Below are 24,673 nucleotides of genomic sequence, written 5' to 3'. Positions count from 1 at the left end.
CATGAAAACGTTGGTTGCAATTCAGACCTTTTGGCTTTAAGTACATCTGAAGTGCAATTTTTCAATTCAGACTTATTTGCCTTAAGTGTAGGAAAACGTTTGTTGCACTTCAGACCTTTTGGCCGTAAGTGCATCTGAAGTGCAATTTTTCACTTCAAACTTATTGGCCTTAAGTGCATGAAACCATTGGTTGCACTTCAGACCTATTTGGCCTTAAGTGCATCTGAAGTGCAAGTTTTCACTTCAGACTTATTGGCCTTAAGTGTAGGTAAACGATTGTTGCATTTCAGACCTTTTGGCCTTAAGTGCATCTGAAGTGCAATTTTTCACTTCAGACTTATTGGCCTTAAGTGCATGAAACCATTGGTTTCACTTCAGACCTATTTGGCCTTAAATGCATCTGAAGTACAATTTTTCACTTCACACTTATTAGTCTTAAGTGCATCTTAAGTACAATTTTTTTTACTTCAGACTACTCCCCCCGTTTCAATTTAGATGAGGTAATTTGACTCGGCACGGAGTTTAAGAAAAAAAAAGACTTTTAAAACTTGTGGTCTTAAAAGTTTAAGGGGTAAAAGCTTTGTGGGACCATGCTATTTGTGTGGTTATAAAAGCTTCTCATTAAGGGTAAATTGGATAAAATGAAGAGTTTAAAGTTGAATTATTTTCAAATTTATAAATGTATCATTTATTTTGAAACAGACTAAAAAGGAAAGTACCTCGTCTAATTTGAAACGGAGGGGGTAATTTTTTTTAACTTCAGACCCGGTAAGTCTGAAGTTGATCGTAAAGTGGGTAGGCTTGTAATTTTTTCTGCAAATTGAGTATATGTTCAATTGTGATCCCAAAATCGGGTATAGATGCAAAAGCCCCGAGCAGCTCCTTGCAAACATTAGACCTTTAAATGCGATAACATGTCTAAAACTTAATCCCAACTAATTTGGATCGTTTATATTGATCTTTGACATCCATTGTGCATTTATCATTAGGTTTACACATATTCCAAGAGATTTTAGATCTTTAGATAATTTCCTTCCATGTGATTTTAGATCTATTTCATGAGCAATTTACGCTAAATGCCCATGCAACCTAAATTTATTACCTTTCTTTACCCATTTTTATAATAATTACAAAACATATCCACATCACTCAAACTTATTACCCATCTACTAGAACTCTATTCCTTAAGTCACAAAAGACTTCCGAAGCCAAACTGACAAACTTTCCTCGTTGCATGATTCTAGTAACTTTTCCTTTATTTCTCTCCCTTTTTCTTTCGGTTTCAGTATTGAATTAGCTGCTAATTTATTTAGTATTTGAATTAGTTGAGCACATAATTCAATTATGACAAAATTTCAAACTAAAAAAAAAAAAAAATAAACTCCATGTGCATAAGTTTAAAATTTCATATATAAATTTTCATGTGTGTTTTGAAGTGGTTCATTGTTGGAATTTAGTGGGTATTGTTTTATGATGTATAGATTGCGGTGTTAATGATGAATTTTGGAGATTTAATTGTTACAAAATTAATCTGCTATTGGAGAACCTTGAAGCTTGAAACTCATAAATTGGGTTTGTTGAGTTTGTGGTTATTTTGATTCGATTATGACTGGGGTATGTTCGAAATGTTAATTGGAGGATGTGGTTATATTCTGAGTCAATTTTGTGGAGATTTTAGAGTAAAGTTTTAAAATTTGGGTTGCAATTGAGTTGAACTAGCAAAGAAGATAGATTTGTACTGTATACCAAAATGTTATATCGTATACTGTATTGGTATACAATAATTAATTCAAGAGTATATAATTAATTACAATAGTATACTACTAATTTTTTTGAAGGAATGAACCAATCCTCTATATATCAAAATAACATACTATATACCATTTTGGTATATAATATTTAATTCAATAGTGTATAATTTATTGCGTTTAACTGGTGAAGAAGAATTTGTACAGTATACCAATATGATATACTCTATATCATTTTAGTATACAATTCATTCCAATGATATACTATATAATGTAACAGTATACTATTACAATTTGGTCCTTTTGAAATTTTCATTGAGTTCTTTTTCAACTTTTCAATGAAGTTCTCATGTTTTTTTTAATTTTTTTTCTTAAACCAAAATATTTAGTTTGAAATATTTAATTGGAGGTTTATGGCTAAAGTTTGAGTAAATTTGGTGGAGATTTTAGAGTAGATTTTTAAAATTTGGATCGAATTGAGTTGAACTGGCAAAGAAGATAGATTTGTACTATATACCAAAATGTTAATATAGTATAAAATAATTAATTCAAACGTATATAATTAATTACAATTATACTACTAATATTTTTGAAGGAATGAACCAATCTTGAACATACCAAAATAACATACTATATACCATTTTGATATATAATTATTAATTTAATAGTGTATAATTTATTGCGTTGAACAAGCGAAGAAGAATTTGTATTGTATATCAAAATAATATACTATATACCATTTTGACATACAGTTCATTCCAACGATATACACTTACAATATACTATATGATGTAAGAGTATACTGCATCAATTTGGTCCTTTTAGAATTTTTTGAAATTTTTATTGAGTTCTTTTTCAACTTTTCACCAGAGTTTTCATATTTTTTAAACCAAATATTTAGTTTAAAATATTTGATTGGAGGTATGTGGCTAAAGTTTGAGTCAATTTGATGAAAATTATGGAGTAGATTTTTGAAATTTAGGTTGAAATTAAGTTGAACCAGCGAAGAAGACTAATTTGTACTATATACCAAAAACATACTATATACCATTTTGATATATAATATTTAATTCAATAGCGTATAATTTATTGCACAATATACTATTACAGTATATGATATAATGTAACAATACAGTTAAACTTGGTATTTTTTTAATTTTTCAAAAAAAATTCAATGGGTCATTTATCAATTTTCTAACAGAGTTCTCGATATCATATACCATGTTAGTATATGATATATAGCATGTGGGTATCATACTATACTACAATAATATACTTCAATTGCTACTAATATATTATTTTTGATATACTATATGCTAAAGTAAGTTATTTTCTAATAATTAATATATAAAAAGTACAAATAAATAAAAAGAACAAAAATAAAGGAGCCAAAAATGTGTGCAAAATTAGGTTAAGAAAAAAAGGAAATAAAAAATGATTTGAAATAATAATAATAAATAAAATTAAAAAATTAAAAAAAAAATGAAAGCATAAAAGAGAAAAGAAAATAGTTATAATGTATAAGTTGTTCTAATAATTGAATTAAAAAAAAGAAAAGAAGAAAAGAAAAAAAAACTATATATTATACCAATTATATTTAAAAAAGATGAACAAATATTTACTATATCAGTTATCTTTTCTGATTGAATAAACAAAGAAGAAATAAAAAAAGAGCAAAAAAAGTAAATGAAATTAGATTATGAAGAGAAAAAGAAAATAAAAGAAAAGAGTTAAATGAAATTAAAAAAAGGAATAAGAAATAAAGAAAATAAACAAAAGGAAAAAAAACAATAAAGGAGGAGCCAAAATTGAGTGTGAAATTGAGTGTGAAATTAAATTACGGTAATAATAATAATAATAATAATAATAATAATGTGATTTGAGCAAAAATAAATGAACAAAAAAGGAGAAAAAAGAAAAAGAAAAAAAAAAAAAAAAAAGAGAAAAGAAGGAAAAGAGAAAAGAGGCAGAGAAATAAAAAGAAAAAGAGAAAAAAGAAGAAATTACTCACAACAAAAGCTGCCATTGGTACGAAAGGTAATTAGTTTGACGAGTAGAAAAGTAATTAGATAGGCAATAGTTTTATTTTTGTGGGTAATTGTATCCCCTATTTCATTTCTTATAACATCTCCAATCACTATTGTTTCACACCTATATACTAATGCAATTACAGTAGGACAAAATCAAACTATCTCAAGCAACCTTTTAGTTTTTGGGGAGTACCGACAATGCATTTTCTATAAAGAGTTCGGTAAGGGCACTCCCCATATATTTATTGACTTGGGGGTTGGGGGGGGGGGGGGGGAAATTCAGCTTTAGCAACAAATTTAATGAAACTCGAATTTGGACTCAAGGTTGTAGCCTATGAAATGGATACACATATGGGAGACCAGGGTTCAGATCCTAGCAAAGACAAAAAAAAAAGATGATTTCTTCCCATCCGCCTAACCCTCAGAAGGCAAAATTATCAGGTACTTGTGTTGGTGGAAAGTAGTAGAAAGAAAAAATAATAATAATAATAATGAAACTCAAATTCTTTTCTATGAAAAAAAAATTCTTTGGAACACATTCCTATTTTATCATAATTGGAAACCTTTGCCAGACAAAATAGACTGCGAGTTTATAATGCTACAAGTTATAACCTATGCAGCAGTGAAACTTTGTTATACAAAATAATTTTTGACCTGTAGTATGCAAATGATCATAAGTCAATCCATGACTGGAACGTACAGAGAGTAAGCATCAAACCTGCTTTACCCACATCCAATAGTACAACAGAAGATCTTCGTAAAACATAACTGGGACAACCAATGCTTTCAATTATGCAATCTCAAGCCCACTAAGGTCTTTGTGAGTGTAGACAACTGCTTTATCACCGTCAACAATTTGTCCAGTTCCCCTTGCAAGCCTACAGAAAATTGCAGCATTGGCCAAATAATTTGAACAAAATTCATGTTCAAAATGCAGAATGAATATAAGTGTGTTATGCCCAAGGAAACTAACTAAACGACCTTAAGAAAACTTTAACAAAGACAAATTCCTTTATAAGAAATCAAGAAAGAAACGGCTGAAAAAGCAGAGGTAAAAGTAGGTACTGGAATCCAAAACTTAGCATATATTTCAGGCCAAATACATATTGCCGCGATTTTTCATTTTAGCACTTCAACTTAGGCTCTTTCCTATTAGGCAGTCCCAACTTCAATAAATGTGTGCTATTAAACACAAAATGATGACATGTCATGTTATGTGAATAACAGTTCTCTTTGCGTGATGAGCCTAATATTTTTATTTGTAATTAAAATTTTATTTTTTTAGTTTCTTCACCAGAACACCACAATAAACCCATCGGCCACTCAACTTAGGATCGTCGATGACCGGCCAGCAGTACCACCTAAGCACCAAAACAAAGAATCATTCCTTACAAACTTTCCAATTCCACCAGCAACCATTCTCAGAGAAATTTTATTTTGAGATCATTTTCACCATCCTCTAATCTTTATCTCCAATTTCATTTATTACACAAGACCGAGGAGAACAACAAAGAATCATTCCTTATTTCCTAAAAAATCTCCTTCAGCTTATTCTCAAAATCTTCTTCATCATCAGCGCCGTCAAAGCTCTCGTTGTCATTGAGAGAACTGGAATAGATATCCGGTCAAACTCAATGGTTCTCTTATATTATTTTGAAGGTGCAAGGATTTTTTAATGTGCATCTGAAATGAGGAGAGAATAGAACAAAAGGAGACAAAGGGTCGGCTCGTTGTACAGGTTCGCCGGAGAATTAATTTTTGGACCAGGCTCGAGTTTTTTTCGATGGCCGCTGCTGGTCGGATATTTTTTGGTTGTTGTTTGCTCAGATACTGTTGGTTTTTCTCTGGTTGTAGAAGCTGTTTATAGTGGGATTATTTTTGGTCGAAATAACACATGTCTTCATCCCATTCATACATGATCAATGAAGTGCTCAATAGACACATTTTAGATATACTTTAAGTGACTAATAGGAAAGCCTTAGTTGAAGTGCATGAAAAATCGTGGCAATTTTAGGTGGCCACTTATGTATTTGGCCTAAATTTTGTACAGCTACTAAACTCTTCCTCTTACACATGCCATACACCCAGTAAAACCACCGCAAATTCATGCCTCTGATCTCTCTTTTTCCACTTTGGGGATAAAGCATTCATGCATCTTGAACAGCAGTCAATCTAAGTGAAATTTGTCTTACCAGACTATTTCATAACACTGCTAAAGAAGAGAGTCAAGAAAGATTTCTGATAAGAATCAAGAGCTCATGGCAAAAAAGGACATACAGCAACTATAGAGTAGATTCTTGAGATTAGGTCTCCATCTCCAATTTAGTCAGAGATGATCATTTGCGCATCCATTTTCGTGTGATTTTCCAGTATTTTCCAAGCAAAAAGAAAGAAAAAAAGTCAAGCGTCTGCCGGGCTTTATGTGCAACATGCAATAAAAGCATGCGTCTAATAGAAGAAGGCACAAACAAAGAAGGGTATACACACACACACACACACACACACACACACGTTCAATGTATAAGCAGAAATGTAATACCTCTTTCTGATCGAGGGAAATATAGTAATTCTTTGACTTTACTCGACAGCCGTGCTCAAGAACTTAAAAGTTCCAACTCTTTTTGGACTTTTTACTTAAACAATATGAACTAGCTAAGGAGTTTTGTGATGTATGTCCTTTGGCCTACCACATCCAAATCTTGCCAAGTAGGAAAACTACCGGGCAACGGACTGCAGGCTGGATATGCAATTATGCACAGAGATCTGGCTACACTTGATATAAAAGACTGGTTTTGGTCAAGAAAAAAACTAAATTGGGGCCAGTTCAGTCAGATGTGATCCTGTAATGAAGTAATAACCAAGTTCATGCAGCAAACAGACAAAGATAAACAAGAAGTTGTAGCAAATGCAATAAAGCTGGAGGACATGTCTTATAGGGAACCCATGGGATCTAGGTCAAGCTGAGAGACTTCATTTTCGACTAACATAAAGAGATTTAACTGACAACGTCATCTTCTTTACTTCTATTTTCTCTTTTATCATAAGGGATACGTGAATTGCCAGAGATTTGAGAAGTCTCTTGTTCCGAGGGCAATCTCTCAAGAGTGGTAGTTTTCCAGATAGGACTTAAAGCCAGAATGATGTAGAAAACAGGGATTGAAATCAAAAGAGAGTTGACAACAGATATACCATCTCGTAGTTAGCAACCCTTCAACTCCAACTGGGCCACGAGCATGAATACGACTTGTGCTAATCCCAACCTATTCAACCAAAAGCAATCAAGATACTTACAAATATGAAATTATGATACCAAAAGACAATTTGGAACCACTGATAGATTATATACCTCTGCACCCAGTCCAAAGCGGAACCCATCACTAAATCTTGTGCTTGCATTATGAAATACAGCAGCACTGAAAAGTGAAGATCAAACATGTTTAAGCAGGGATGGTAGTAGTAGTTCCCCCAATTAAATGATTAACAATAATGGGCAAAACTTACTATCAGAAATTAATGAAATTCCAGAGGTCTTAGTATATCAGATTGAAGAAACTACTCATCAGTCATGACGAAAGATGAAGTTGAAAACATGAGAATGTACCTGTCAACCTGACGTAAAAATATTTCAGCAACTTCCTGATCTTTGGTAATAATGCTATCAGTGTGGGTACTGCCAATGAGTTGTGTATAAAAATAAGGATTGCAAAAGTTTGCATAGTATAAGAGCTCCAATATGAAATAATTTGAAAAAGAAAAGAATCATAATGCAGCCTTGTAAAAGATAAAAGTTAGGCAAACATAACACCTTCCATGCTGATGTATATGATCTATTGCAGCATATACATCTTCAACAACTTCCACAGTGCAAGCCAGTGAACCATATTCGTGATGAAAAGTACGCGCCTCTGGAATCTTGAGCAGGGAGCTTGCTTTTGGTCCACCATATAAAGAAACCCCTGCCACAAATGCAAACATCAGTTCACATTTCTTCAATCCAATTAAACTTTATTTTCAGGGCCAAGGAATGTGAGGATAGTCGGTCACTTTTCTCAACAAAAAAAGAAAGTTGAGGAAAGACAGCATTTACCATATTCTAAAACTATTAGGACAGAATGATTAGTACGCAAAACTGTGTGAAAACTATTAGGCAGCATTTTAGAGAGTCCGTGCAACATAGCTGTTCATTATAGATGAGCCTCAACAACAAGAGTGTTTTCGTGGGTGATGCAACTCAACGCTAAACTGAGATTAACAAAAATAATCATTACAAAGCAGATTTTGCTATCAGAAATACCCTCAGATTCTATTTTCCCTACTTTCAAGTCAAGACTCCACAGTAATCATATAGAAGCTTTAATTACACAAAGAATTTGAAAAAGAAGTTCTACCTTTTGTTTGAAGTTCCACAATCAGGTCATTAAGACCTCCATTTTGTGCCAAATCCTTATGCACAAGAAGTGTTTCCTACCAGGGAAAGCAATGAAACAATTTTATTGCAAAAAAACCAAAAAAGAAAAGAAATCAATAAACTACCTGGTTAAAACTGGACACTGTTTTATGAAAAAGTATAACAAACTACCATCGCATTACAGGCTGCAGGATAATCCGTTTTTGCATCCACAACAACCCGCTTTGCCATATCCATGTCAGCAGACTTGTCAACATAAACATGGCAAATTCCATCTGGAAGCAAACATAGTAATATTACCATCGCAGGAAAAGAATCCGTGACATCAAAGCAGAGATTGAGTCTAGCAAGTAACCAATACTCAAGTAACACATAATTACCAGCATGGCCAAGAACAGGAATTTTTGTTGATGCCTTAATTTGAGAAACAAGTTTATTGCTACCTCTTGGAATAACAAGATCAATCACATCATCATGCTGCGGGATGCAAGAAAAATAAACTAAGAACCAAACTCATGTCCAGTGTAGGTCATGATTTCCTAAAAAAGAAAGAGAGGGAGAATATAAGTTTCTCATTTAAGATATTTGGCAGGTACCTTGAGCAATTCAGGGATCTCTTCTCTAGAAGTCACTAGTCCAATAAGCCTTTCACCAACAGTTCCAGGAATCGCTGAGGTAATCACCTAAGACGAAAAAGAAAAAGAGGAGAAGGTGACAAAGCTGGACATGAAATGATGGAAACGTGAAGCTTCAGTGAAGAGTGTATGATAGCGTGTAAGATATCAGTTAAACCTTGTGTAAGATAGCGTTTGATCTTTTGGCCTCCTTTCCTCCTTTCAACAAGAGGCCGTTCCCACTTCGGACTGCTAGAGAAGCTATCTAGTCATGCAAAAAAAGTGCAACGAGTTTGTGAACTGTAAAGGTATAATCCAAGGACATGCAATTCAAGCATGCAGAGAATTCCGTGAAGTTTACATAGACAGACATATGTTAATCACCATTGTCCCCGCCATTAGTAAAGAAAAAGTGTTTCATAACTACTAAAAAGAGAACCCTACTAATTTATATTGGACATGCAGCAGAACCTTCCTGCTAGTGGAAAACTTCTTTTTGCCAGCATTGCTTACCTGTACAAGTGCATCCGGTCGTGACTCAAAAATAATCAATAGAACGCCTAATGGAGATGATGATTTCTCCAAGATGAATCCATCAGCAACCTGGACGAGACGACAATATTCCAGACATTAAATCAACATCTCACTCTGAAACTAAAGGCTAATAACTGAACACTGATCAATAAAGGTTTCTAGTTACAAATCGACATCTCTGTTGCTCCCAATATTCCAACAAGTCAGCCCAGTTCTTTTCATGGCCAAGAAACAAAACAACAACAAAATAGCTTTGGCTATACCATTAAATATAATTGTCAATGGACATTGTACAATACCCACTAAATCGTCTGAGAGTGCAGAAGTTTTTTCTTAAAGAAGTACTTCACAAGACTCCTTCACAATTTGTTCTCTATTCCTCATGTATTAAAAACTACATGCCACATATATTTGGTGTGATTTGCTTACCTCCGTTCTCTTTAAAATGCGACCAATGGGCTCATCCATGTTAGCAAGCACACGAACTGAATTTGCAAGATTAGAAATCTATGACAAAGGAGTAGCCCTTTCAGCAAGAATACTAAAAAGGTACATGATCATTCAGACTAAGTTGCAAAGTGAGCACGCTCTTACTTTTCCTGGCTTTAATGCCAGCCGAGATATCAAAGACTTCTCATATCCAGCCTGTTGAGCAGCAACCACATCAGCTTCATTCTCAGCAAGGATTGCCTTTTCATTTGCTTCCAATGCATCAGCCATATCCTGCAAAATTTTACTCCTTTCTTGGGAAGAAAGTGCCTGGAGGTGAAGGAACAAAGAATAAATATTCACATCCATGCGGTTTACAAAATGTTACAGCCAGATGTCTCTCTAGATATACCTGAAGCCGCCTGGAACATTCCCTTGCGGCAACTGCCATCTCACGAGCACCTATCTCTCCAGTTGATGCCCATTTATTGGCATCACGATGGAAGAGGGTGCCGATACATTCCCCATGTAGCACTTTAATGATGTTATCGACAGCGAAGCCACTTATCCCCGCGAACGCACACAGACGGATAGAGAGAAAGAATCAGCAGAAATTTTAGGTAAAGGGAGCAAGAAACTTAGAGAAATCAGCTTTCACACTGAACATCTGAAGAACAATGCTTTGCTACATATAATACGCTTTACTCATGTACTGATTTGCATTCGTTTTTCAGCCTTATTTTATTGCATTCGTTTTCAACCTAACCACTTACTATCACCATCTTGTTCTGCTAGCACCCTTTTCTTTTTAAATAGCAATGGTGTTTTATTGGTGTTTTGGACCAGCTTGCACGTACCTCAACTATTCCACCGGGTAATTACATCCTCCCACCAATACATATACAGGCTAGGGTAACTTTGTTCACTTGGCCTCTGCTGGATTTTAGACCATGGTCTCCTATGATCTTTATCCCAGCTTCATCCACTGAGCCACAGCTTGGAAAAGTTCTTCATAACATAGTTATTCTTTCTAGCTAAGCTCCATAGTCGACATTTTTGACAGTAACTTTATATTTCCAAGGTAAAAGTCCAAGGATGAAATAGAGTAATCTCTTTTAGCAGTTAATGCACCCAACTTTTTTTTTTGGAATAGAAGAGAGCATAAAGTATCTTCAATTGTAGTAGGACTTCTGATAAACTGTATACAACAAAGGTTAATTACCAAAAAAGAGGCCTGCAGGAATCTGTTTTTGAGGATTAGAGAACAGTCTAAATTGATTCGAAGGTGGTCTTCTCCAGAATGTGTCAAGTGTTAACAGATCTGTTGGTGGATGCAAGGGAGTATCTATGTGTTGGAGCATGGGGCACATGAACCCATACTCGTCTCTCTATACCATGTATAATAATGTTATATTTCTTTAAAATTGCTTAAATATACATGTGTGCACCCCAGCTCAAAGAGTCCTTTAAAACAATGATTATTGGGTGCACCTTTCCAAGTGAACTAGAGGTTTAAATCTCAGTTTGAAGGCATATCTAGTGTCCCCTATTTTATTTTAATTAAGTATTTTCTTTTTCTTTTTCTTTCATTTTTAATTTAATTTATTCATTCAAAATCCCCATATCTAAGACATTGAAATCCTTGATCTCCTTTTGTCATAGCAAGATTTTAAATAATTAAAACTAATAGCAGTGGATGATATAACACGGTTCAATGACCCAATATTTTTTATATGGAGTATAGGTATATATATGTTAAAAATCTCTAAAATTGCACGAAATTTTTAATTTCAAGCTATAATTTCTAAATGGTAATAGATTCACCTATAACTTAACCTATTAACCTATAACTTTAACCTTTAGGTTCATGGTAATCTATGTTGCAAGGACTCTCCAAAATGTAACCGCACCCGTGTCGGATCCTTCAAAAATGCACTACTTTTGGAGGATCCGACACGTATCCGGCCACATCTTCGAAGAGTCCGAGCAACATAGATGGTAATAACTTACAAATATAACTTCTAGATTCACCTCTTTGTAATAGTGCACCCATCTTCTTAGAATCCTGGGTGGATGAATAGAAATTTTTATGTTTTCCAACCATTGAACTTACAACATTAGGATTATCAATGCTTAAAATGCATTAGAATGAGAAACTTTACAAAGTGTTATCATACATAAATAGAAGCACTTTTCCTACGACGACTAAAATATTCACTCTGTAGGCTGATTTATTGTTTTGGTTATACTTTTTGGGTTCTGACTAGGTTAAGTCTGAGATGAGAACCTCTAATCTTTTTGAGACTTGTAACAATATATTAGAAAACGCACTAAGGCAATGCAGAAAACCATATGTACAAGGTGGATAAATCAAAACTGATCCATCGAAGTTACAAAAAGCCTAACATGTCAACCAAGGACTCTGTATTATCTACATGACTTTCTTTACACCAAAAATAAAACAAAAGAATACAATTCATCTTGATATTTTGGAGGGGATTATATATATCTTCAAAAACTCATGTATTCCTCTCTTTCCATACTGTCCACTAAATGCAAGCAGGTATCAGCCTCCACCATGCCTTCTGTCTAAGTGAACCTCCATTGTTATTCCAAGACTTCAAAAGCTCCTCAGTAGTTGAAGGCATGGTCCACCTGAGGCCCACAATGTTAAGGAACGGTTTCCACAGTTGCCTAGTGATAGGACAATGCAGGAACAAATGGCTGTTTGTTTCCGGATCTCTACCACATAACTGAAATCCCCTTCTTTTCAGTTTTTCTTGAGGCAAGCATGCTTCTCTTGCTACCCAGCCATGAGAAATAGACCACCTTAAAGGGAGCTTTAGCTTTCCATATTCTTCCATGACCATCCCTCACTATGCTGGCCTTTATTTGAAAGCACAAGATAGGCAGATTTGAAAGTGTAGCTCCAATTCTTACATTTGTTCCATAGTAAGGTATCTTCATGATCAGTGAGACCCTAGAAAACTTCCAAAGCTTTAAAGAAGTCAGCATTTCTTCCCATTTCCCAATCACTGAACCCTCTTCTAAAAGTGATATTCCAGCCATGCAGTCCCCGGGCTTCTTCCACTTTAATTTCAGGTATGGTGGCAATACCATAGAATTCGGGAAACATCTCTTTAAGTGGATCATGTCCTAACCAATTATCACTCTAAAATAAAGTGTCTTCCATTACCCACCTTTATGCTAGTGTTAACCACAAGAGAATTCCAAAATTGCGACACCCACCCACATATGGACTATTAACAGATCTTTTGCACCCCTATTCAATCTTGTCAAACTACACATATATTACCTTTCTCCATGAAGTATTGGTCTCTAAGTTGTATCCATCTTGTCTGCTTCACATAATTTCAAACTTTCCAGTACTTCTTGTTCTTCAAAGTCTCTTTGCATCCACTCCCTTTCCTCCTCTCTAATGCTTGACCCACCCATTTTGTTTTATATCAGGCCTCCAAGATTCTGTTTCAGCATATAGATTCTGATAATAGGCTATAATCTCCCTTTTGATATCATCTAGATTAGTAATGGTCTCGCCTTGAACCATAGGATGTCTGATGTACTTTCAAGGTTTTGCACCTCTCACACATAAAGAAGAAAGAAAAACAAAAAAACCCCACTAAAGTTTTCCACAAAACTAGTGAAAGCGTTCTTCAAACTCATATTAGAAGAATGTAAGATGAAAAGAAACCTCACCCACACGTTCCGCAATCCAGCAAGATTGCAAGAAACGTTGAATAAGCGAAGAACAATGAAATAAAAAGTAAATCACGTTTTTGAAGCAAGATCATAGAAAAATTAATTACCAATCTTTATTTTCAGCATATTGAGCCATTTAAATAGTGCTTACAATGAGTAAAATTGATGATGTTAAGGAAAATTAATCCTAATTAAACTAGAATAAGAATAAGGTTAAGAAAAATATATCCTAACTAAAAAAGAAAAAAGAATTCTAGTAGGAATAGAATACCAACTAACAATTCTGGTTTGACTAGGACTACAAAAATATAAGCCTACTAAATCAAGAATCAAATTACTAGAAAACAGGAAATAAGAAATCCTAATCTTGATGGAGAAATTCTAATCTTGAATGGATTCTTGAATTCCCTGAATTCTTGGCCTTCTTGATTTCGCATTCTCCCCTAGTTGAAAAAGACTCGTCCTCTAGTCTAACAACTTCCATAGATGGTGCAAGATTTGCTATATTAAGGAATGGGGACCCAGTGCTCACTAGGTTTCAAGTTATATTTTGCTAGCTTATTTATGGAGCTTCTTCATGTTGTAAGTGAACCTTAGCACTTGGGTCGAACTAAATCCCACTTTCTAAGTTTCAACTTTCTACTAAGCCTTCTCCATGTAATATTTCTATGTTGACTATCAAACTTCAACTTTCAATAAGAAGTTATTGGTGTTAGAACTTCATAAAACTTAGCTAACTCCGTGTCTAGCTTTGAATTAAGTATAGAGATCAGCGCTCTTCGTGGGAATGCATCAATTGCAATGATTGTACACCAAAATTTGATGATGGCCATATATATTTATCAAGTGAAGACATCTTGTTTCTCCAATATACCTCAAACTCTCCATTATCCACTATTTTTTAAGTAATCCTTCCTCTTGTTCATGCATATTTTTATGGACTTTAGGATTAACGCAATATGCTGACTTGTTTGGAATGATAGAGTCAACAATCAAGTCAACATTGTGTTGAGCATCTCTGAAAGACGGAAAGTCAATGACACATGGCTAGATACTACAATGGATAGAATCAACAATCAAGTCAACATTGTGTTGAGCATCTCTGAAAGACGGAAAGTCAATGACACACATGGCTAGATACTCCAATGGATCATCATAAAACTTTGGTAGTAAATCCTCAACTTGTGGATCCAATGCATGTTCCTTGTCTCTTTGATATTGTATTCATCAGTTTTGTCCTCTTCACTCCCTTGATTATCTGAATATTTATAATATTGGGCCCTTGGTACTTGTGAAAAATAATCGGAAAATTACATTTTTGATAACCAAAAAGGTTGTTGTAAAATAATCGGAAAATTACATTATTGATTGATGTATTAACTACTCCCTCCGTTTCAATTTATGTGAACCTATTTTCTTTTTAGTCCGTGCCAAAAAGAATGACCTCTTTCCTTATTTGGAAACAATTTACCTTTATACAATGATTTATAGCCACACAAAATATGTGTCTCATTATACACCACAAGTTCAAAAGTCTTCTTTCTTTTCTTAAACTTTGTGCCCAGTCAAAAGGGTTCACATAAATTGAAACGGAGGGAGTATAATACAATGAGCCATATTTATAATTATACACAATACATACTCTATTCCTATTCGATGTGGGACTATACTTATTTACATAACTATCTAACACTCCCCCTCAAGCCGGTGCATACAAATCATATGTATCGAGCTTGTTACATATGTAACTAATACGAGGCTCAGTGAGGGACTTAGTGAAAATATATGCAAGTTGTCATTCGACTTCACAAACTTTATAGTAATATCTCCTGAGAGTATCTCTTTCTCTGACGAAGTGACAGTCAATCTCAATGTTTTTGGTTCTCTTATGAAACACCAGATTTTGTGCAATAAAAATGGCGGCTTGATTATCACTCACAAGTTCCATTTGGCTGCTTTCACCACATTTCAACTCCTTGCGCAACTGTTTGATCCAAATTGTCATAGTCTTTGCTCGATATTCTGCTTCTACACTAGACCGAGCAACCACATTTTGTTTCTTACTCTTCCAAGACACCAAATTTTCTCCTACTAAAATACATTATCCAGACGTAGAACGTCTATCAGAAGGTGATCCTGCCCAATTAACATCTGAGTATCCAACGATTGCTCATGGCCTCGATCTACGAACAATAATCCTTTGTTTGGGGCTGATTTTATATACACAATTGCATTCCAATGACTATCACAGGGAGAATCCATAAACTGACTCACAACACTCACAGGAAAAGAATTGTCAAGTCTAGTACCTGTGAGGTAATTTAACTTACCAACCAGCCGCCTATATCTTCCAGATCGTTTAGTGATTCCCCGGGTCCTGGCGAAAGTTTAGAATTCGAATCCACATGAGTGTGAATGGGTCTACAGCCCGGCATTCCTATCTCCTCAAGAATGTATAAGGCATACTTCCGTTGTGATATCACAATACTAATCACCAATCTTTATTTTCAACATACTAAGCCCTTTAAATAGGCCTTACAATGAGTAAAATTGATCATGTTAAGGAAAACTAATCATAATTAAACCAGAATAACAATAAGGTTAAGAAAAACATATTCTAACTAAAAAAGAAAAAGAATTCTATTAGGAGTAGAATACCAACTAACAATCCTAGTTTGACTAGAGCTACAAAATTCAATCCTACTAAATCAAGAATCAAATTACTAGGAAACATCAAATAAGAAATCCTAATTTTTATGGAGAAAAAATCCTAATCTTAAATGGATTCTTAGACTTCTTGAATTTCTTGGACTCCTGACCTTCTTGATCTTGCATCATTTATGTAGTTGAATCTTCTATGAGAACTTGCCATTTTTTGGGCAACTTTTAAATTTTTGTTTCTTTCCTTTAGCCATAATATTCTGGATTTCTGCCTCCATACTATCTCTTCATATTTTGCTATGTCCTCAAACTCCATGAGAAGACTAGCCTTTTGTAGTAGTTCATTACTTCATTACATTGCGTCTAAATATTTGCTTCAAACTACAATATAGAAATATTTGCTCAAAATCTGAGCGAAGATCTAGAAGAATTTAAGTTAAATAAAGATACAAGATTGTACTCTATAATAGATCTGGGAATACATTTTATTTATCTAGAACAAAATAGAAATAATTATTTTGATTTACATAGAAAAAAACTATAATTAGTACGAAGGTTATTATCATCTACTCTAAGTAGAATATAATTTTAGTACTAGAATTAAAAGTAAACTACTACTAATTTAGGTTTAGACTCACTACTATATTGGTTCCTAGATTTAGAACAACTATATAAGGGCAACCGGGTGCACTAAGCTCCCGCTATGCGCGGGGTCCGGGGAAGGGCCGGACCACAATGGTCTATTGTACGCAGCCTTACCCTGCATTTCTGCAAGAGGCTGTTTCCACGGCTCGAAGCTGTGACCTCCTGGTCACATGGCAGCAACTTTACCAGTTACGCCAAGGCTCCCCTTCTATATACCCAACTATATGTAATACAATTTAGATTTAGACTCATTATTATATTGGTTTCAATTTATGTGAACCTATTTCCTTTTTAGTCCGTGCCAAAAAGAATGACCTCTTCATATTTGGAAATAATTACCTTTATGCAATGATTTATAGCGACACAAAATATACGTTTCATTTTACAGCACAAGTTCAAAAGTCTTCTCTTTTTTCTTAAACACTGTGTTCAATCAAATAGGGTCACATAAATTGAAACGGAGGGAGTATGTATGTGTGTGTGTGTGTATATATATATATATAACCTACTACATAGTTGTAGTAGGTTAGCATTGTATACAAATTTGGTTTCACTTAAATACCCTTAATAGTGGTTCAGCAACACATTAATGGCAAGTGCATTTTTGTCTTCTACTGAAAACTTAAACCCAAATTCTTCTCCCCTTTTTCTCATTCTAGCATTCTCGTTAGCTTCCTCTTCCGATCTATGAAGGAGTTGCAATCTGATGTTTTTGTGTGAGATTTTTTTATCTTCGGAACTTTATATGTCTAAATCTAACCTATTCATAACTTTTATAAAATTGGAACCGTATACCTTTTTCCTCTTATCATTTTATGGATACTCGGCAAAAGAACAATCTCGTATGAGTAAGAATCCAATGCCAGAATATAATGCTACTTAAGCTTCCTCTTTTGAGTCCAAGCTGCATCTTCAATTTTCTATATCGGTTTTGTAGTCCAATCTTAATCATTCATGAATTTCACCCAAATTTCCCTATTTCTACACAGATGAAGTGGAAGACAATGCCTTGGGAAGTCGATGAAGTGATGCAGAGCAAGCTCTACATCCTCTTTCCTTGTTTTTCTCGTCAACATTCTAAGCCGGTTTGACCAGCATTTTAAAGATTAACCATAGCTGGATTTTGATCTGAACAGATCTAGAATCGAAATGGGGCTTAGTATTACATATCAAAACATAATGATTCCTCTATCTTTTTGTTAAGAACTTGATTCAATTTTTTTTGGAAAAGAACAAAAAATCAATTGAAGCCCAACATTGATAAATTGCTAAAAGGAAATTTGTTGCATTAATAACAAAGAATTCCAGTTTTCAGCAAAAACGGGATTAAAGATTCACGAGGACGGAAAGTTTGCCGAATGGAGATGATTGCCCTAATTGATTTAAAAGACAAAGATGTCCTTACTATTAAAGAAAACATGGGGGTATTTTGGAGAAATGAAATATGTATACAATGCTAACTTACTACAACAATGTAGTAGGTTAGCAAGACCTTATATAGGTTTTGCTAACCTACTACATAGTTGTAGTAGGTTAGCATTGTATACATATTTGGTTTCACTTAAATACCCTTAATAGTGGTTCAGCAACACATTAATGGCAAGCGCATTTTTGTCTTCTACTGAAAACTTAAACCCAAATTCTTCTCCCTTTTTTCTCATTTTCTCATTCTAGCATTCTCTTTAGCTTCCTCTTCCGATCTATGAAGGAGTTGCAATCTGATGTTTTTGTGAGAGATTTTTTTATCTTCAGAACTTTATATGTCTAAATCTAACCTATTCATAACTTTTATAAAATTGGAACCGTATACCTTTTTCCTCTTATCATTTTATCGATACTCGGCAAAAGAACAATCTAGTATGAGTAAGAATCCAATGCCAGAACATAATGCTACTTAAGCTTCCTCTTTTCAATCCAAGTTGCATCTTCAATTTTCTATATCGGATTTGTAGTCCAATCTTAATCATTCATGAATTCACCCAAATTCCCCAATTTCTACTCAGATGAAGTGGAAGACAATGCCTTGGGAGGTCGATTAAGTGATGCAGAGCAAGCTCTACATCCTCTTTCCTTGTTTTTCTCGTCAACATTCTAAGTCGGTTTGACCGGCATTTTGAAGATTAACCATAGCCGGATTTTGATCTGAACAGATCTTGAATCGAAATGGGGCTTAGTATTACAGATCAAAACATAATGATTTCTCTGTCTTTTTGTTAAGAACTTGATTCAAATTTTTTTCGGAAAAGAACAAAAAATCAATTGAAGCCCAACATTGATAAATTGCTAAAAGGAAATTTGTTGCATTAATAACAAAGAATTCCCAGTTTTCAGCAAAAACGGGATTAAAGATTCACGAGGACGGAAAGTTTGCCGAATGGAGATGATTGCCCTAATAGATTTAAAAGACAAAGATGTCCTTACTATTAAAGAAAACGCGGGGGTATTTTGGAGAAATGAAATATGTATACAATGCTAACTTACTACAACAATGTAGTAGGTTAGCAAGACCCTATACACACACACTCTTGCTAGGTCCTTAACCACACATAATTAGAAAATTATTACATTTGCCTTTCTCACTATCTATGGACATTAATGGTCACAAGCGGCATAATATTATTCAACAATAGAATACAGTAGTCTCATATGCGACAGATTTATAAAAAGTCTACCCGTTTTAATTTTTCAATTATAAACTGCTTAGCCTGAAATTCAATCAATTTTGAAATGAAATATTACAGGCATATATTAGCCACTTGATATACCCAATATTTACACAAATAATATGGCAGCATAAAGAGCTCAAACTTCTCTACCGTTGGCATACTTTCGTTGCTGAAGAGCGTCTTTTCTTAATTAAGCATCAACAACTAGAAGCCAAATTTTCTGGAAGCAGGTTCACCTAAAAGTCAACTGCCCCAACCCACTCAATTAACGCCCAAGCGGTTCACTCAAAGATAACAAGAATTGTTTTTTAAAGAAATGGTTATACTACTCAAAATGCATTCTTCATAATGCAGGCTATGCAATACAGAATCGGTTTTACCTCATGTTTGTTCTTGCTTTTGCTTCTTTTTTATTTTTTTTACTTTTTTCTTCTTTTTTTTTTCTTGTGTGCCTGTTTGTGCTTTCAGCAGATCAATTGTCATGTTTTATCACAGTAGAATGACATCTTTTTCTCTTTCAGCTCCAGTAAAATACCTCAGATTCTTCTGCATTTCCTACCGTAAGCTATAAATTCAACTTTGATACAGACTCAATGACAGCATTTTCCTTTCAGCTCCAGTCAGGTACCTCAGATTTTCTTGTGCATCCCCAACAAAGCTATAAATTCAACTTTTAATTCAGACTTTTTTTGCACTTTTAAGGTCATCCTAAATGCTTCTCTTTGGACAGTTATATTATTTTTATTGACAAAAAAGGGCAAAGCCCATATATAAAGAGGTATCACAAATCCTGTCCACTCTACTAAGAAGACAACACTTGAATATTTTAAATGAACAAGTGTAAAACTGATGCACATAAATATTAAGAATTCCAATTGCGTAAATACTAGTATCAGACCTGGTTATGACAACAGGAATGCCAGCATAAGCAGCATACATAGCAGCTTTTACTTTGGCAGTCATGCCCCCTCTTCCCACCCTGGACTTGTCTCCAAAAGTAATCACTGTCTCATGTCTCTCCTTAATGTATGTGTGAATTAACTTCGAATCTGGATCACGGGGAGGGCCACTATAAAGACCCTCTACGTCACTCAACAGAACTAGAAGATCAGCTTTTAATTCCAAAGCTAGTAGAGCTGCCAAACTGTCATTGTCCCAAAATATTCCAGAAGAGTCCTACAAGAAGTGTTCATTATTACAATAAAACCATGAGCTGAGGAAATGAAAAGATATAAGATATTATATCTAGAAATACTTGCTAGAACTCGAAATCATATTACAGATTTGGAGAACAGCAGGATTCAACCAAACAAAAGCTCATTAAAGCAAAGATGAAATTTTGGGACCAAAGTGGCAGAAACCAACTTTAAATGCCGTGCATGGTCACATGCACTATCTTAATACATTCCCCTCCCAATCCCAGGAAACAACAATGAGAATAATAACAGAGAACTGATGAGTAGAAGCATATATCAGACAACCATATATGTATATGTCGACTGTAAAATCAACAAATGAGTTCTTTATTTTTGATTAGTTAATAACAGCACATGATGAAGTTTACTTGAAATAGATGCATGAACATTACTCAAGGGATTTCTAGTTCCAACGCATGGATTGACCAATTACGCAACTGGTCAGCCCTACAGCAAGAAACATTGTGACCTATCTACTAATGAGAGGAACTTTCTGATGAACATACAAGCTCAAGACGTGATGTTAGAGTAGCATGGAGGCCATGTTTTCTACAACAATGGAGGCTTATTGGGTTCATGAAGGTGCCAATGGATTTGGAGAATTGGGCCACAAATTTAAAATGGTTACACTAATTAGCCCTGGTCCAATTGAGGCCCAAGAATCTCAAGAAATTGAAAGTCCAAGAATCCATTCAAGATTAGGATTTCCTTTCCTTAAATATTAGGATTTCTTAATTCTTGTTTTAGTAGGATTATATTTATGGTTCTAGTCAAAGTGGGATTGTTAATTGGTAGTCCATTCCTACTAGAATTCTTCTTCCTATTTTAGTTAGGATAGGTTTTCTTCGCCTTATTCTTATTCTAGTTTAATTAGGATTAGTTTTCCTTAACCTTATCAATTTTACTCATTGTAAGGCCTATTTAAAGGGCTCAATATACTGAAAATAAACATTGGTGATTAGTTTTTCTAAGCTCTTGCTTCAAAAACGTGATTTATCTTTTATTTCATTCTTCCTCCAGAAGAACAGTGGTAAGGTTCTTTTCATCTTACATTCTTTTTACGTGAGTTTGAAGAACGCTTTCACTAGTTTTTTGAAAAAATTTAACGGGGTGCTTTTATTTTTCTCTCTTCTTTGTGCTTAAGAGGTGCAAAACCTTAAAAGTACATCACTTTCACAAAAAGGGGCAAGAAGACAGCAACTACAGTGTAAAATCAGAGAGACACACCTCATAAGGAGCTTTCCGCGTACTGATAGCGTCATTCTCATTAAATATAGGTATAACTTTAAGAGACAGCAAAGAGTTTACTGTGTCATTGAGTTGTCTCCTAAAATCTGGATCCCTAAAGTCATTATCAGTCACCAAAAGCTGAGCTGAAGTCATATCCAACTGTATAAAGATGGTACAAAGAATAAAAAGTCAGTAGACAATCCTTTAAGCTAAGGACGGTTATGTGGTTATGATAAACAAATCAAGAGTTAGAACAAACAAAAAAGTTCCAAGAACTGTGCTTCAACCTGACTGAACAATGAATCATACAGAGCCATAAGGCCATTCTGGCCCACAGCAGCACAAGCTTTGCCATCAAGCTCACTTTGGGGCTTTTGAAGATCAAGAAAACTGCAAATATGATGACTTGGTAGTTAATAGTAAATTGCAGATACTGGAATATTCAAATCCTATCGTTGGAATCTTGTCACTGAGGATAAAAGATAGAGTTTAATACCCTTTCAGTACTACATCAAATCAAAAGGTAAGAATATTGATTCTTTTTCAAGTAACTTCTGATTCACAGAGTGAGATATATATAGAGCATTACTTTATTATTCAGATCATTAGTACAACCAATATATATATCTATGAACGAGTTACAACCTAAGACCCAGTTCATATGACCCTTCTTTCCATTTTGAGATCCCAAAAGGATTGACACCATATCTTTATACAATTTTTACAATTTTCCAGAACTCAAATTCATTAAACTATTCAAATTTTAAACTGACTTGATATTTTTTCTATCAAACTAACTTTTCTTTTTGCTTTAATGTTTTCTTCTACCATCACTAATATAATGTGTTAATTAATATCTTAAGTCGATGCACAATCAAATATAGCCATATAAAATGGGATGGATAGAGTACTTCAGATATGTTTGTGGTTCATTTGCATAATTCAATATCAACTATACCATCAAGGTTAGCTCTTACTAATAAGTCAAGTTACATTTGAGTTAAACTTGTTTATTAACAATTCTAGTTATATAACCTATTTACTAAGTAAATATCTTATTTGACAGCAAGGACATGGTAGAAACCTGCTATTCAGCAACTTCCTATATCTAAGCCGCTGACGACCAACACCTACAGCACCTGAAGTCACCAAAATAACTTCATAGCCTTGCGAGTTAAGCTCCTGAATCTGTAATGCAGTTTGCAGCAAAACCAGTAAGCTTTAGAAGATGCAGATATATACTAACAATCAAACTATTTCTCCCTCTGTTTCAATATATGTGACACAATTTACTTATTGCAAAAAAGAATGAAAAATTTCTCTATTTGGGAACAACTTAACTTTGAACTTTCCAATTTACCCTTAATGAGAAGCTTTTATAGCCAACAAATGTTATGGAATGTTTAAGACCACAAGTTTCAAATGTCTTATAGACACCCAAATATTATGGCAAGTAAGACCACAAGTTTCAAAAGTCTTCCATTTTTATTAAACTCCATTCCAAGTCAAATTATGTCACATAAATTGAAACAGAGGGAGTATAAGATTCACCTGCTCACAGAGCGCTCCCAATCTTCCAAGTGCTAATCTTCCATCAGTCCGTGTCACAACTGCAGTCCCAACCTTTAAAAATGACATCAAAAATTAAATTTGTTAGCAATATATTAAGAAAAAACTAAAATAACAGACAGGGAATAGAAGGAACAACATACACAATGATTTTAACTTTTGTACATTGACAGTGTAAAAATTATCCCCTCTCTTCCAGCTTATATGACCCTATTTCCTTTTTAATCTGTTTTGAAAAGAATTTGGAAACAATTTAAGTTAAACTTTCCATTTTACCTTAATGGGAAAGCTTCTATAACCTACAAGTATTATGGCATATTTAAAATCACAAGTTTCAAAAAAATTTAATTTCTTTTCTTAAATTTCGTGCCCAGTCAAATAGCTAATTAAAACACGTACTTAACAATCAAGTCACTTAAAAACTAATTACAAGTAAATATCAATGTTAAGTACGGATTGGTAACCTGAAAATATGTTAAAACAAGGTTAAATTACACTCATTGTCCCACTATATAAGTTAAATCCTTATACATACAATAAACATAAGTATGATAGCTAACTAAAATCAATCTTCATTAAGGACAGACGACTCTTTCCAATCTGACAAGAATTATTCTACAAAAGAAAATCAGGGCCAAATGCAATGCAGGGATTAAGCAATAATAAGGAAAAGAAATTAGAGGAAAAAAGGAGGATAAAGTTGAGACCTTGACAATTACTCGTTTCACGTTCCTGACAAATGTCCGAGTAGAATCAGCTGTCTCCATTTTTAGCTCAGAAGAGAGAGAAAGAAATGTAGACTGCAAAACGGCAGCAGAAATATGTGGAGTCTACTGCCTTCAGCCAGTTCTCTAGTTCTACTTAATCCGACTTCGATTTGGGGATTTTGGGTTTTGTACGGGCGTGTATTGGAACTTGGGGATTGCTCAGCACGTTTTCCTCCACTATTGTTTGTTTTTGTTGTGGAAAGTCGTTTTCCCTTACCTTATTTTGCTTTTTATCCAACACATTTTCATTTTCTTTTCCGAACTATATCCAACACATAGTTGAGAGAGAATAACAACTTTTACTCAATTCTTTTATGCCAACCGGAATAAAAATTAAGTTTTCAATTTAACCAAAATTACTCTCTTAGGTGTCACCATTTGAATTTCGAGAGTCACACTTTTTAATTTTAATTATAAATTCAAACATAAAATCTTTAAAATTACATATTTGAAAAA

General features: G+C 34.2%; 1 protein-coding gene across 4 annotated transcripts; it reads right to left on the bottom strand.

The window, feature by feature from the left end:
* Positions 1-4,264: 4,264 nt before the first annotated feature.
* On the bottom strand, positions 4,265-24,458 carry LOC107776743 (delta-1-pyrroline-5-carboxylate synthase). Of its 4 annotated transcripts, none has more exons than XR_012699251.1 (20): positions 24,158-24,458; positions 23,433-23,504; positions 22,966-23,069; positions 22,169-22,271; positions 21,879-22,040; positions 20,354-20,631; positions 10,176-10,326; positions 9,929-10,093; positions 9,764-9,841; positions 9,314-9,403; positions 8,979-9,065; positions 8,783-8,869; positions 8,567-8,663; positions 8,358-8,461; positions 8,167-8,242; positions 7,584-7,734; positions 7,380-7,448; positions 7,125-7,191; positions 6,056-7,038; positions 4,265-4,656 (listed from the first exon to the last, which is right to left on the bottom strand). XR_012699251.1 is itself a non-coding variant. In XM_016596656.2 (20 exons), exons 1-20 carry the CDS (start codon positions 24,215-24,217, stop codon positions 4,569-4,571), a joined length of 2,160 nt encoding a protein of 719 aa, XP_016452142.1. In that variant the 5' UTR covers positions 24,218-24,458; the 3' UTR covers positions 4,265-4,568. The 4 variants fall into 4 exon arrangements, 1 of the variants encoding a protein (XP_016452142.1); XR_012699253.1 differs by having other exon boundaries at positions 6,968-7,038; positions 7,280-7,387; XM_016596656.2 differs by having other exon boundaries at positions 6,968-7,038.
* Between the last annotated feature and the right edge of the window lie 215 nt (positions 24,459-24,673).

The sequence above is a fragment of the Nicotiana tabacum genome, chromosome 15, assembly GCF_000715075.1.
Source record: "Nicotiana tabacum cultivar K326 chromosome 15, ASM71507v2, whole genome shotgun sequence".
Taxonomy (NCBI): Eukaryota; Viridiplantae; Streptophyta; class Magnoliopsida; order Solanales; family Solanaceae; genus Nicotiana; species Nicotiana tabacum.
Note: the sequence above shows the minus strand (reverse complement) of the source record. Positions and strands in the feature narration are given on the sequence as shown.